Source organism: Pelecanus crispus, chromosome 6 (genome assembly GCF_030463565.1).
Source record: "Pelecanus crispus isolate bPelCri1 chromosome 6, bPelCri1.pri, whole genome shotgun sequence".
Taxonomy (NCBI): domain Eukaryota; kingdom Metazoa; phylum Chordata; class Aves; order Pelecaniformes; family Pelecanidae; genus Pelecanus; species Pelecanus crispus.
The window spans coordinates 66639331-66655096 of NC_134648.1; the positions used below are offsets into that span (position 1 = coordinate 66639331).

Consider the following 15766-nt stretch of genomic DNA (forward strand, 5'->3'; position numbering starts at 1 on the left):
CAGCGGCCATACGGTGCGTCTGAACAGGTCCTATTGGCTACCTGTGCACACCTCTGAGGCAAAAGTACAATTTCTGTGCAGACTGATACTTATTTACTTTCCTCCGCAGAAACTGGTCTCAAGATCTACTTTGAGACATCAGGGAAAAGGCAGCGTGAAAGATGGCAACAACGTTAGTGACAGTTCAGCGAGCAAACTTGGGATCGAAGACTTAACCTTCCTTCGTGTATTGGGAAAGGGAAGTTTTGGAAAGGTGAGAGTTATTTGTGGCTCTTCTGGGGAAACCCACGTTCCTTATTTAAGAAGCTCCAAGGTAGATGAAGTTATTTCATAATGTGGCACACAGACTGTCCAGTGGAGTATGCTTTGTGCAACAAGGCTGGTTACAGAGAGCAGGGAGGAGAGGGAAGAGAAAGCAAGCTGACAGCAAAGTGAAGAATTGGATATTGCAAAAAAGAAAAAAATTAGCAACCCAAGGAACAGCTGTGTGCCCATACCAGAAATTGCAACTGTGTGCATTAGCACTCATTTGGGCAGCATTTCTTGGAGCATATACAGACTTCTCCTTTAAAGGCAACAAGGCAGTGGTTTCAAATGCAGTGAAATGGGGGTTTCGTTTCTCTGCTTTGCCCCAAAACCAATGTGAAATGGCGCATTTTCATCTGATAACTGACGAGGGAAGAGGGATGGGTGGCACCACTCAGGGGGTTTGCCCTGGCACAGTGGATGAGCTTCAACCAGCTAGCCCTGTGCCAGACATTGGAGCAACACGTGTAGGCATTTCTAGCCAGAGAAGCCTTCTGCAGACAGTAGCATATGTGTCATTGATTGTACACTGATGCCCATACTAACAGGCTGACTCACTTGCATCCACAAGCCTGGTCATGAGATAACTGACCTTTCTACCGTGAGAAGGTGCGAGAGGCTCTGTGTTGCTCATAGAGACTGAGGGCTCAGCCCTTGCGATTCACCCTCCCCTTTGGTTTAGGTGATGCTTGCCAAGATGAAAGAGAGTGGGCAGCTCTACGCAGTGAAGGTGTTGAAGAAGGACGTCATTCTCCAAGATGACGATGTTGAATGCACCATGACCGAGAAACGCATCCTTTCCTTAGCAAGGAACCACCCATTCCTCACCAAGCTCTACTGTTGCTTCCAGACTCCTGTAAGTATAGCCCGGGCAGTGGACAGCCTTCCTCCTGACACTGGCTGGCACGTTCAGGACAGAGGCACTCTCCTGTGTATTTGATCCCTGGTCTTTTATAATTGCCCACCTTAGATCCAGGAGAAAACTGTGCTCAAGAGTGAACAGAGCACTCTGCTATATTCCACCTCTAATATCTGCTGGGCATTTGGCAAACAAATTCCTGGCCTGTTCTAGGCTCCTTAACAAAATGGTAATAACAGGGAAGCCTTTCTTTGTGTCTTCCCTAGAAACTCGTCTGTGCCATTGAATGTTTCCAAATGCATATGCACAAATGTCTACAGACCTGCAGTGTCCTCCAGTTGCTGTGGGATCTCAGGCTCTGCTGTCTTGCTACGTGAATTTTAACAGGATTGTATTTGCATTGAATTACCTGCAAAGTCAATGAATTGTACTCAGAAGCAGGGGTAGCCTCCTGTATCTACCAGCCTTTGTATACTGCTCAGAACTGAATGAAAGATCCATCTGGGGTTACTGGAAGGGATCTTACTGACACGGGTGGACACTGAATCAGGTCCATATACAGTGTGTATTTCTTCTCGTGTAGATAAGACAAATGATAGCATTGCTGTCAGTTGTGGTATGTATACCTCAGCAGAGGACTGCACATGCGCTGCCTGTCCAGCTTAGAGCCTCCTCTGGTGTGTGCCGGTGGGTGGGAGCTTGTTGCTGATGTGGGTGGTGGAGGGAGGAGTGGCTGTGATGGAGGCAGTGGCCGCAGCTGTGTCCCAGCAAGGTAAGTTTGGGAGTCCCTGAGCTAAGCAGTTATTAGGACCAAAGCATTTTCTACAGCGTAGCTCTTTCAAACTGCCTGGCTCTTTTCCAGTTGCTTTTTGTCCATTGCTAAATGGTAATAGAGCTTGTTTTCCTCTTAGAAGAGGCAGGAGAAACTTGCCCTTTTAATTGTGGCTTCACTCCTCCTACATAAACCCAAAATACTAAAAAAAAAAAAAACCCCAAGAGAAAAAAAAAGGCAGACAAATGCATCCTGCCACCCACCCATTTCTCTTCTCACTGGGGTGATGCAACAGGCAGCTATGGAGTTTAAGAGTTGTGCTTGTTTAGGGTGGAGCCCTTGACTCACATAATAGAAATGAGGTGGTTTGTTGGGGTTTTTTGTTTTGTTTTGTTTTTTTTTTAAATATATACAGCTTAAGTGGTTCACAGAGCAGCTGTGCTGTATTGCAGAAACAAAAACTTAAAGCTCACTGTTGTCACTAGTAACCAAGGAACCTCTGCTTTTATTTCATAATATGAAGACACAGGGCCCAAATTTTAATGGCTTTCCTGAAGTTCTCATGTAAAATATCAGAAAAGTATTGATGTGTGCTGTTTGAGGTCAGATGTGGGATAGCAGTGGTTTTTGCCACTCATTGCTGTGCTCTTTGCTATGGCTTTGCTTACTGAATTGCAATGTGGATGTGAAAATAGCAAGTGTGCTCCTGGGCTGTGTAGAGTATTTCCCATGAGCTTAGGGAAGATTTAAGGTCACTGTGCTAGTACCATCCGTCATGTTCAAAAAATGAATGCAATCTGCTGTGGGTGCAGACAAGGTCTTCTGGGCTGATGAAGTAATTGCAGAGTCTTTTGCAAGGGATAAAAAAGGGAAGAACTCAGCCTGTTTAGACTAGCAAATTGAAAGCAAAAAGAGGATCTGATTGATGTCTGCAGATGTCGAACACTGAGGAGGGAAACAAAGCTGTCAGGATGCTGGCTAAGATTAAATGAGTCTAGACTGGCCATGGATACACTTAGACTGAAAATGAAAAGGAGGTTGCTAAACAGTAGAGCAGCCTGGAGCAGGAATTGCTGGACCAGCTTCTCATCAGAGGAGCGGAGGGAAGAACCCCTCAGCCCTTGCTGTCCTGAACGCAGAGCTGGTCAGTCTGTGAAAGGGTGCCAAGGGAGTGGTGCTTGTCGTAGCAGGACCCTGCTATTTCCAGTCTTTCCCAGGTGCCTCTTTTACTTGTATCAACCTTTGCTTCATTATCTGGATTGTCAGTAACAGACAACCACTTCCCTCCAATAATAAACAAAACCAAAAAAAGAGAAGTGTTTACAAAAGAAAAAATATTTCAGACTGATGTGGTTCATTGCATCTTTTGTCTGTGTTCTGCACTCAGTGACACCCACCTCAATCCAGAATAACCAGATGTAAATTGCTTATAAAAGCATAATTAAATCCCTTTGCTATAATAATGATTGCAACAGCAATGGGACAGAGTTCTTCCAGGAGGGCTTACCCATGCTGATACAGTACTTAGGGTTTCTGCTTGTTCTTTACATGGCATTGGGTTAGCCCCTCCATTAACACAACCTGGCAGAAAATAAAATAAATATATATATATATATATAAAAAAATAAACCAGTAACCACTTATTCAAAATGTCGGCCTGCAGCCATATTTAAAAATACCAAGCACTTTCTTGTGTTTGGAATTGGGGGGAGGGTTAGACAAAACAATCCCTAGTTTCATTTGCAATTACATGGAAACCACATCACATGTATCGCACTTACAGCCCAGACTCTGAAAATGTGGTATTAACTGTTCATGTTACAAAAACCAAAGCACGACTCCAGTCTGCCATGGAGATCGTGGATAAATAATGACCTACTGGGCCTGCCTTTAGGAATTTTTCAAGAACTAGCCATTTTGAGGCTTCTTACCATTTGTCAAAGCAAAGTCAGAGCCTGATCCCATAAGATGCATCAAGACAGGCTGGGACTAACTGGCTGGGTAGTAGCCCGGCTGGAAGGTACCTGGAGCTTATGGTAGATGCCAAGTTCAGTACGAGCCAGCAGTGCAGTCTCATTGCGCCTAAGTTAAATTATGTACTGGGCTGCTTCAGGAGCTCAGGGAAAGTCGTTCTCCCCTCTGCTTGGCGCTGGTGAGGTTGCACCTAGAATAGGGGTGTCCAGTTATGGCCGCCCCTCCCAGTTCAGAAGGTAATTGTGGAAACTAGAAAGGAAGGACCTTGGAAGTGCCTGAAATGCTGCAGCCGTTTGAGGACAGAGGGCTCAAAGGGTTTGAGGGTTTGGCTGGATCTAGAGCCGTTTGAATTCTGACTCTTGTATTATTCCACCCAAACCAGCAAACTCTTCTGACTTACGCAGCCTAGGGCTGACTTGAACGGCCTGGGGCATGTCTGTGCGATGTCATGTAGTGCTCGTAATGTAGCATTAGCTCAGCTGGCACAAGTACCAGAAACAGCAATGCGTTGCCTGAGTTCATCTATGTTGCTGCTACTTTTGCTCACCTGTTTTAGAGCTAGCTGAGGTTTTTCTGTGCTTACATTAGCTGCTGATGGTTTTCAGAAAGGTTTTCTGTTCTCTTGTGCTGCCTCTGTGCTCAGTGTGGTCCTAATTTAGTCTCAGCTGCAGCATAAGTGATACCCGCTAGCAAGGGCTGCTTTATTTGCCCAGGCTGGGGCTGCCTGACCTCCAAACAGCCTCCTTGCTCTGTCACAGAGAAATATTGCAGCCACTAGGTGGTAGGAGCTGCAAGTGTTGTCTCTGCCTGGTATAGGTCGCAGTTTTCAGAGCCTAAAGAGGAAATATTAGCTGCACAGCAGGCTGGCAGAGGTTGGCCATGACCCTCTGTGTGCCCGGTGCTGGGCTGGGCAGTTTTGGACTTGCACCTCCAGATTCCTTTCCTGTGAAAGGCAAGGAAGGAGAACTCCTGGTCCCTTGCAGCAGGAACAGTTTAAGTCCTGCTCCAGCTGCATCTGTGTGAGGTCTTCCAAGCTCACCACATCTCTGGGTTTTTTTATTTTTTAATTTTTTTTAAATTGAAAGCCTTGCCTTGGGAACTTTCCACCTTGCCTAAGCCATCTACCTCTGCTTTTTCTAGGGCCTTAGAATCATCCTTTAGTGTCAGAGAGGATTATGCTCCCGCTGCAGTAATCTGAGTTGCTGACAGGTGCTGGGGCTGACCTGTGGATAATTGTGGATTCTGCGTTAGGGGTCACAAGCACCAAAAAATGCTCGTTTCCGTTTACCTGCCACTGGTGTCATCCAACACCTCAACAATACTGTCCTAGAATGAGTGAAAGAGGCTATATGTATAAATAGCTTGGTCAGTAATTTAATCTGGGGGAATGCAGATCCTGGAATGTTTTAATTAAAATGAGTTTGCAGTAAGTAGGTCTTGTCTTCTTCGGGGTTTAGGAACCATCCTTCCTGCACAGGTGGTTTGCTTTTAAATCCCTTTGTCTCCACTCATATGCATGAGAATGAAAAGGGCTGGGGGAGATCGGCTTCCCATGCAAATAGTGTCAAATAGCTTCTGGGTTTTATGTTTATTGCCCTTATCCCTTTTCTCATGACCGCAGGGTGCTTCCAGGGGACGGTCCCCCAGGCGATGCTGTTCCGGGCACTGTCCCTGCTAGCCTGATCATTATATGGATTTGCTCTCTGTGTGGCTCTGCTGACAGTTGCCGAGGCACAGAGCCTGCCCCTGTCGTTCCAAAAATAGTGAGACACGAGAACTTGGCAGAGGGATGTGGTTTCCTATAATGAGCGTCCTTCTGAGATAATAGCTAGCAGGGGTGCTATTGAAGCCAGTAGGGACGGGCCCAGGGACTCCAGGGCAGCTAATCATTGAACTGGTCCCATTTTACGAGGGCAGCCTGCTGTCCGGCACGCAGCTTTCCGCCCCCTTTACAAGCTGTGGGCTGATGTCATGCTCTTGACATGGAAGGGGAAGGTTTCTCTGTGTCTCCACTGGCTCCCAGCATGCTCAAACATTTCTCCCAGGATCAGTGTGGGCATTGTGTCATGGATCACCCAGGTGTTTAGAGAGATGAGCCTCCTAGAAGTGTTAGAGCTAACGTGGAGCCTTTGACAGGGGTATAATTTTCAAGTGAGGGCCCACCAGCAAAAGCGGTGGAACTGAGCAGTGGCACCTGGCTGGCTGCTCACCCACCCGTTGGTCCCTGGATGCCACAGGAGAGGTCTAGGTGCCCTTGTATGTCTTTGGAGTCCTTCAGTCATGGTCCCACCGGGGGAGTCCCTTGGGTCATGGTCCCTGCAGGGGATCTCCAGCATCAGCCTGGTTGTCCACCAGCCACTCCACTGTCACCAAGTGGGTAGAGCACAGGGCAGCCCTGGGGCAGATCCTGGCATGGTGGAGGTGAGGAAGCCTGGAAGGGCAGCAACAGCCTTCCTGGGGCTCTGGTTAGATGAACAGGCATCCTGACAGGCCTTGGAGCATGCTGGTGGGTGGTAAGGAAGCAGTGAGGCCTCTTTGATGTTCTCTTTGAAAGATGCTGAGAGGGAGCCTGTTGGGAGCAGAGAGGACAGCTTTGATCATCTCCCAGGCTCTAAACCCCCAGCCTTCTCTCTCTGGCATGTCAAGGAGGCACAACTTGATATGTGCATACACCTGACAGCCAAGTGCACTTCTTGGATGCTTTTCTGCAAGCATTGAGACTTTTTCCCCTGTTCTTGTGCACTGAGACTGTTGCTAGCCCCAAGCTGGTGTGCTGGAAGACCAGCGCATGCTTCAGTTTTGTTGCTGCCAGCCAAAATCAAGTAAAGATGGTGATGGGGACATCCTGTTCATAGGCCTGGCGTTTTCCAAAAGGCTTGGTACGGCCTCACATGCCGTAAACACAGGCAAGGAAGGGAGGCACCCCGCTGGGGGCTTGCTGCAGAGTGCTTCTGACGTCAAGCTTGAAGGAGCTTGAGTTGAAGGAGCTTTACCTGGGGCCCTGGGGCAGCAAGTTCATTTTTTTGGGGGGCTGTTGGACAGGGAGGTACAGGGGAATTTCATCTCTCCACCTTTGCTCTCCAGTGCAGCTTCTGTGGGTGTGTGTGCTGCAGTGCCTTCACGTTGGCTTTGTGACCACGGGAGAGGCAGTCGGTTTCTGCCTTTCTCTGGCTCCTGTCCTGACTAGCACCGAATAAAGGCAGACTGGTCAAAACTGTGTCTTCCTGTGGTTTTACAGTGTTCACATCTACTAAAAACCCATGACATCTTCGGCATGCTAGCCCAAGTTGCTGGTAAACCGGATATGTGAGGCCTCCAAAGCCTGGTCTGAAAGGCTTGGCTTTCTCTGATGTGCACAGTAACCCCTTGCAGTGGTCTCTTTGTTGCAGGAACATCCGGGGTTGGGTTTTTTTTTTTTGTAGGCAGAGTGGTTTTGCTTGCAGAAGACAAAATGAGATCAAACTGACATTTCTGATTTTATCTGTGAACTTTGCTGGGTGTCCACACTTAGGCTGCACATTGAGGTGATACGAGCTGAAGTGAAAACATGAACTAGAAGGGTTAGCTGCCATCATCATGTTGTAGCTCCTGAGTGTAACTTTCCCACCCCTGGTTGTTGAGGGCTTTGGATACTTGCATTTCTATGAAGCTGAGAAAATGCCTGTCTCCATCTGCAGTGGCTTATGGGAAAGATTGTCACTTAGACAAATTATCAAGCTTAGTGCAAGGGTAGCTGAAGGAGATGCTGTTGCCTATGGTTAGCCACAGTATGTGAAACTAATATTTTTCTTTGGCCTTAAAATCAAGAAAGGTGTGGCATAAAAAGGGATCAAAATGGAAGCAACTTGCAAGCAGCCTGAGGGAGCAGGTGCCAGTCAGTATTGAGGAGGAGGGCGCAGGGGACGGGAAAAAGGCAGTCGAAGGTCAGAGAAGAGGTAATTAACTGAGGTGTGACCCAGCGGTGCTTTAGGTTTCAGTCTCTTTGAATCCGTATTGCTTTCTGGGTGATGTTTAAAGAGAGAGGATGGATCCACAAAGCCCTGGTAGCAAGCTGTTTCCAAGTGGCCTTTGGGTGTGTCGGCACTCTTAAATTTCCTGAAGACCTTTGGCTGAGCTTGTAGAGGTCTCTAGGCTTCCCCAGCACAGTTTGAGGCCAGCAGATATTGCAGAGTGCAGTATTTTTAAAAACAGGCCAGAGCTGTCTCAGGTTGGTCACTCCAAACTGGAAACACCAACTCCAGTAGCTTTTTTTCTGAACTGCGGGCTGTAAAAAGAGCATGATCCTTACAGAGCTACTCTCTTCTGAGACACCGTGATACCAGCAGCCAGCTGAGGGGTGCCGATGTCCTATAAATCTTTGATTAACAGGTGATGTCTATAGCCTGATGCATTCTAGTTCCTTATTCCTCAATTTATTCCCCTCTAAGTTCAGCCAGCCCTTTGTTTTTTGATCTTTCAGGTGGAAAGGAATGTTTATGTAGTTTTCTATGCCATTTTAAAAGGTCTGGAGGGGAAGATTTAACTGTATTTCTTCTTTCAATTTGTTTTGTATTTTTTGGCTATTTTGTTTTAATGGTGGCCAAGCTGGCTTTTTTTTTTTTTTTTTTAATTGGGATTACACAGGCATTTTCTTGTACATGATTTTAATTGGTTGACCTAGTGTCTGAGATTTTTTTTTTTTCCCTAGTTGGGGTTTTTGGGTTTTTTGTAATGGAATAGATGAACAAGAGTGATAAAAATCATCCTTTTGGGTGTATGTTGAGTAAAAGTTTCTAGTCGAAAGATGTAATCCTGCTGTGAATTAAACCGTCTTGAGGGGAGGGGATGAGGAGGAGGGATGCGCATATGGTTCACTTGTGTATGCCAAAGGATGCGTTGTTCCAGAGCAATGACTGAATTCATGTGTTACAAAAACTCTCCAGCGTGTGAGCTTGAAATTTCAGTCAGGCAGCTAAGAAAACAGGCAAAAATTTTGAGGGTGTAGTTAGATTTGTGATTTTTTTTTTTTTTTTTTTTTTTTTTTTTTTTTCCCAGGGCAGGTGGGAACCCACAACTCCCATCAGCTCACCCTGGGTTGTGGTTGCCGTTGTTCAGCTCTTCTGGAATGAGCTCAGCATTAATACTGTGCTGTGCACACATGTGCGTGGGAGGCAGCCTTTACCCCCAGGGACCCCGCAGAGTTTATTTAGGCAAATGGCAAGAGCCAATTTGTTATTCTCTAGGTGACGTTTACGTCCCTCGCAGCTGCGATGTAGGAAAGCCCGCGTTGTGCCCGCTATCAGCAGCGTCAGATAGCAGAGCGCGGTTTTAAAGGGATAACTGCTGCTAACTGCCCCGTTCCCGTAGCTGTGACAATGACGCCCGTGGCTCTTTAAAGGAGCTAAAAATGAGGCCGATGTAGGGAAGCAGCCTGCGCTTCTCAGAATTGCGCTCACCAGCTGCCCAGCCTGGCAGAGACGCTGCACGTGCCTTGCTTCCTTTCTGAGTTTGCCGAATTTTCACTGCACCTCCTTCTGGCTAAAAAACACCCCAAAAACAGCGCAAGAAAGAAATCTTCCCTTTCTTAGCCTTTCGGATGCGGCACAGCGCACAGTCGTCTCCCCTGTCACGACAGGGTTTAGTCCAGTCTACCCTTGATTGGCTTAGAGTAGACTTGGTAGTGTAGGTTAATGGTTGGACTGGATGATCTTAAAGGTCTTTTCCAACCTAAATGATTCTACGATTCTATGATTCTATGACAGCCCCGGGCTGTATGTGCCATGTGTGGCACGCTCCCTTGCCGTGGCTTGATTTCTCCTAGGCAGAAGTGGTTCCTGAGGCTGGTGCGTACTTCTGCAGTCACTGAAGCAGAAAGGTAAAACGGCTAACAGAGCACCAAAAATCAGCTAGCAGATGGCTGTAAAACCTGCCGCCTTTCTGCCGCCGCCGTGTTCATCTGGGAGTCTTGGGCCACGGCGGCGAGCAGAGCGGTGGCAGGCGCCACGGCAGTCATCGCTGCGCCCGTGTTTAAGAAGCATCGCTGTGTGCAAATAATTCTGGCTGAGCGAGCATAGCGCCTTCTCCTCTGCTTAATGTAGTTATTCTGATGTGAAATCAAGGGACCAAATCTTCGCCTAGCATGTCGTTGTCTTGCTCCATCACAGTCAGGTGAGTGCGGCTTTGATACTGTCCGGAAATTTGGGGCTGAGCTCATTACATCTGCTTCAGCTCTTGCGCACACACGTGTGTGTCCAAAGTTTGTCTTGGCAATTCCTTCTTGGTGAGGCTGTTCTGATGACACCTGCGATCCTCTCTGGTTTTGAAACACTGCCATGTATAACGCCCCTGAACAGCCTGCCCTCCTGTAAGCCTCTTAGCTGGGAGCAGCTTGTCAAAGGGCCGGGTACGGAGGGGAGGCATTTCGGTGCAGAGCCGTGTCTGAGCGTGGTTCATGGTTGTGTTAATCCAATGAAGATAAATATTGAGAAACAAACCTGCTTATTATCCCTCCTCTGGGTCCTGTGCTTTGGCGTGACTTGACCCAGATACGGATGGCCACTCGCACTGCTGGGGGAGTTGGACAGGTGGCTTTCCAAAGCCCGGTACGGAGACAGCACGGTTTATTTGCGCGCTCCCGGCGAGACCTGAGGCAGATTGCTTTGTGTGGGGGTTGTGGACCACGAAGGGAGAACAGGAACATTGGGAGCGCTGAAGGAGCCTGCCAGCTCTCGTAATTATCTTGCAATAATTTGCTTGCAAGCTCCCTAAGCCCTGCTGCTCTTTTTGGAAACAATAAACTTTCGCTGGGAAGCAGTGACACAGCTGTCTCTGTATGGCGATAATTTTGAAAGCCTGCCTTCTGCTCTGCAAAGCATAAACTGCCAAAACAGTGAAAAACGACTGTTTTGTTGGGGAAGCCCTTTGGCTTCAGTGAACTCAGATTGAGCCCAAAGCTCATTTCTAAGGAGCTGTGTGCATGAATTATTTCCAAAAAGATGAAATGCAAACTTAGCAGAATTCCTGAGCCAGGCTGATTTTTTTTGGGGGGGGCGGCAGGGGGAAGGGGGAGAACTGGACCATTGCTCTAAACAGCATTTAACTAGGTCTGCATATCCTCCAGATGCTGTCTTATGTGGCATCTGTCAGGTGAAGGGGAGGCTTGGGTGAAATTACTGCTGGGAAGTGTCCTGGGGGGGCGGCTCAGCCCCTTGTCCTGCAGAGGAACCAGCGTGGGCAGAAGCAGCGGCTGGGAGAGCTCTGCTGCAGTGAGGGTGTGCGGAGCTCGTCCAAGCCTATTCCTGGTGGCTCTGCAGGCTGGAGAGGCCCTGTTGGTGTTTTCCAGTGGGTCTCCTCAACCTCCACCCATGACTGTCTTGAGAGAAGTCCCCTCTGGCCTCCACGCTGCCCTTGGCACAGCAGCACTTGTAGGGTGGCAGAGGCGGCAGCTTTGCTATTATTTTCTTCCGTGTCTGCATGTAGAAAAAGCTCGTCTTTCCCCATCTGCTCCCTCTGCACTGCCTGAACCAGGGCAGTGGTGTTGCCCTGCCCGATTTATTTCACGTGAAAGCCTGTGGTTGGAGATAAGCCTCTCACCCTAGCTGTCTTTCAGAGGTCTTTGATCTTGTGTGGGTTGTACATAGATGTCAGCTATGACTCTTAACTGGAAAGGGGTGGAAGTTAGCCATCACACTGGCCTTTTTTGGGCATGGGGAGGGAAAGGATGCTCTTTTAATAAAATCTGGATTCCACCCACCCCCACCCCCCCCCCCGTGATGATGAAGAGGAAAGGTATGAGGGTTCAAACCAGCTTTCTAGTAGAACTGGTGAGGACACAGGGCTAAAGTGATGTTTGAGTTGGATTTCAGTGGGTGCTTGTGTTTGCAAGGGGCAGTAACCAGTATGTTCATTCTCCCAGCCAGTGGCTTTTGCAATCAGGGGCTCTCTTCAAGCCCCACTAACACCCCACTAAGACAACAAACAAATAAAGCGGGTATATGTAATGGCTATCAAACTCCGTTCTTAGGACATAGTATGTGCTCTCAGCAGCCCTTGGCCCGCTAATAGGCGAACAAATACAGATGGCAAACTGAAATTTAAACAAATAAAAACCCACCCAAACAGCTCTCTTGCACTGAAATTGGCAGGGCTATCTCTAGATGTAGCCCAGCCTTGAAATGAACCCACCTGATCCCACGGACTTTATTCGTTTCCTCCAAGTGTTTCTTTAATTTACAGTAACAATTGCTCTGAGGCTTTATTCATCTGAATCCCAGTCCAGAAATGGTGCAACACAATTTCCTCATGTGGCTGCCGCTGCTGCGAAGGCTTTCGCGTCACTGTTTCCTGTTGACTCAAATGCTCTTTTCTTACTTTTGCCGACATCAAACAGAGGTAGCAGATCAGGGAAGACTTCTGAGCAATGCAAAACAGAAAAATAGAAATGCGAGGATTTCAGCATTAAACCCTGTCAAAAAACACTCCAGCTTTCAACTCCTCCTAATTCCCCCTGGTAAACCCCAAGAAGGGAGGCACATAACTCTAAGTCAGGTCAAATTTGCAAGTATCTGAACTATCTGCTGGTTTAAGATTTCCTTTTCTTGGCCCCTGTTTAAGCTATTTATTCACTCTTACTCTGCCTGCTGCGAATTGCCCTTTCTTTTTGTTTGTTTGTTTTTCCATAAAATACCACTGTTTATTTTATTTCTCAATGACTCCTTGGAGAGTGGTTGGTCTTTGCAGTTTGGCAAGCTGATGGCCTTGCTTAAGAGTAAAAATGGAAGACGTTGCTTGGCTCTTGGATCCTGGTCCCCAAAGGGTGGTCATTAGTGCTGGTTTTTCTGATATTGTTGCCAGGTACATAGCAGGCCAATGCACAAATCTTGTATTATAAACAGGTTGTAATATCCATCCTGCCCTCTTCTTCAGTGACCTCATGGGCTTTCTGTGTGTTAGAAAACTGGACAGACAATTAGCTGGACCTCTTTTTTAAAAAAAAAAAAAAAAAGTAAAACTGTGTAGTCCACAATTTTGTTAGGCCTAAATGGGAGAGCTTCAGTAATTAAATAATCCATATTTATGCTTGACCTGTGAAATGGGACCATGGGTGGAGGTGAGGCGTTAGCTGTTACACTTGTAAGCACCATCTAACACATGTAATGATACTTGCTCAGGTTTGTAGTTAGTCTGAAGCAAGAACTGTTTGTAACAAAAAGATGCTAATTCCATGTCAGCACTGATGTGAATTTTAAAAACGGCTCTTTCTGTCCTCACCTGAATATTTGAGAAAGCATCATAGTACAGACGAGTACATCCAGATGGGCCGTGGAGTTTTGCCATCACTAGAGAAGCAGGATGTGTATGTTTTAAGATAGGAAGAGTTAACTTTGTTTCCCTGAAGCTCACCTTTAAGGAAAGAGTAGAAAATATATGCATGTTCACCTAACTGTATGCGTGTTTATACAAGCATATATATTACTTACATAAATACACACACACACACACCCCCCCTTGTCAGGTTGCTGGTAAATTAAATTACTTCCTGTTGCAGATCTGGCAAGAGGGATTTCTTTTTTAAGTACAGGCTTGAAGAGATGCCTGGACAAGCTGGGCTAGATAAGCATGTGGCGTGTGGGGAGATCAGCAAGGAAGGAGGCAGGAAAAAATAACAAGGAAATGTAAAAGCTGACCCAACAGGCAAGGCAGAGGCGATATCTGTGCTGCAGCTGGAGGAAGGGTTGCTGAACAGGTAGGCACAGTATAGCCAGACTCAGTTTAACCAACCGCAGCGAAGACGTGGCATTAGAGATCTGATGTGGGCTTCAGAGCCAAGGTTGATGGTTTGCACGGTTTGTGCTGCTCTGGCTTAGACTGCTACTGTAGATGGGCCAGCCTGAGTGTCTTTCAGCAGCCCTATAATAAAGGCAGAGCAAAACAATGAAGCATTGTTGTTTATATGGACTGGAGATAGCACTTAACACGTAGCCTTGGTGCTACACGCAGTAGTATTGTGAGATTGCCGGGAACACACCTATCTTAGCTTCTGGAAGGAGCCCAGAAGGAGCTGTTGAGCAGAGCCCAGGATGGTGACAAGAAGCGAGCTGTCCGCATCTGTCAAGAGCTGTTTGCTTTCCTGCTTGTGTTCAGAGAGGAATGAAAGGTTTCCTCATTTCTTTTCTTGTGCTGTGTGCGTCTCAAGATGTTAATACCAATAGTCATTTCAAGCTGGCTGGCTGCCAGAAAGTGGAGCATAACAATGCTTATCCTCTTAAACGTAGAGAGGGTTTAAAACTAGCTCGTAGATGATTAACATCAGACCTGGGAAGGAGCTTGTGGGGAAAGAAGGGCAAATAGTACCATTAAAAGGCTGACTGGTCTCATCTGAATTGTATGCCTCTTTCTTCCGGTTCTCTTGTTCCTGATATTCAGAGTAAAACTGAAACAATCAATACTGAGCGTCCTGAAACACTTACTAGGGGAAATTTCTGAACCAGACTGCAACAGTTCTAGGGTTTAGTTTTGTGACAAGTCACTGTGCGTCCTTCCTCTCACAATTAAGCGAGCACCCCTTTTGCGCGCACTAAACCCGTATCCAGACTGTTGGGCATGCAGCTTAAGCAAGTGCCTCCCTATCTGTAGACTCTTGCAAAAACCAGAACAAAGCCAAAAAAGAAACCTGAGAGACCAGCAGCTGTGGTTAATGAGCTGAACTTTATTGAACAGGTTGCTTTTCTGCCCAGCAGAAACTTTGGTTTGTACTTCGTCCTTATCAGTTCCTTCATCACCCAGAGGTCTCTGCAGGTTAATCAGAGCTATAAGGAAAGCTGAAATCTGAGGGCCCAAAAAGCAGCTGCCAGTCAAGTGTATGGCAGGAAACCCATTGTGGAAAACGTCACGCATTCCCCAGAAATAGTGTCGAGATACCCTCGAGACAACATTGTCATTGCTTTTCCTGAGCCCTGGTGCTGTTGTGGCAAAGCTGCAGTCTGTGAGCAGTCTGGTTATGGACATTATATTATGGAGCATCTCCCCCCAGAGATCTGAGGTGTTTAATAGGGAACAAGTGACTTTCTGCAGATTTCTCTTGTGCCCACTTGGCTCAGAGAGTGCTGCTGAAGGGGTATCATCCTCTGCTGATTCAGGCTAAGGACTGTTCAGAGAAACCCAATGGGAGCTGGTTAGTGGTGAGCACACACCTACTGATATGCCCAATCCACATGTGAACAGGAACTCATTTCGTGGCTGGGGGCAAAATTTTTGGGAGGAGTGCAGGGCAAGGAGGTACTAACAGATCTTCCTGGTATTGACTGAATCTTTCCTGAAAAAATCAGGATTTTTTTTTTTTCCCCCCCAACGTCTCATGGGTGCTTAATCTGTTTTTGTTTGGGAGATAATAGTTTTACTTAGAATTTTCTAAGCCTGACAGAGGATATGATTAATGCTGTTCATATCTGTTGTGTTTGCGTGTGTGAAGGATCGCCTGTTCTTTGTGATGGAGTTCGTAAATGGCGGTGACTTGATGTTCCATATTCAGAAGTCACGTCGCTTCGATGAAGATCGGGCCCGGTTCTATGCTGCAGAAATTATTTCAGCCCTTATGTTTCTCCATGAAAGAGGCATCATTTATCGGTGAGCTCTGCATTCATTCATTCATTCGTTCTCTTTGTCTGAACCCCACAGCTGAGAAAATAGCTTGAGTTTTCCGCTTGAATAAATAACTGTCACTTGCTGCCCACCAGGAACCAGTTGTCAGCTGGGATAACAGTACGGCCACTTTCCCCCCGCACGTTGTCCAGGGTGCACCAGCTTCCAGGAAGGAGTGAAATTTCTGGCTGCAGTATTGACTACAGGGAGGGTCTTCCTATGACGTGTGTGTGAGC

At 47.0% G+C, this 15766-nt stretch overlaps 1 protein-coding gene across 1 annotated transcript in view; it reads left to right on the top strand.

The window, feature by feature from the left end:
• The window catches only part of PRKCH (protein kinase C eta), a 119295-nt gene that overhangs the window by 57301 nt on the left and 46228 nt on the right, over positions 1 to 15766 (top strand). The window contains exons 8-10 of the mRNA XM_075711817.1: positions 110 to 253; positions 989 to 1162; positions 15361 to 15515. Of these exons, the coding sequence (XP_075567932.1) occupies positions 110 to 253; positions 989 to 1162; positions 15361 to 15515 (473 nt within the window). The remainder of the gene's footprint in view (positions 1 to 109; positions 254 to 988; positions 1163 to 15360; positions 15516 to 15766) is intronic.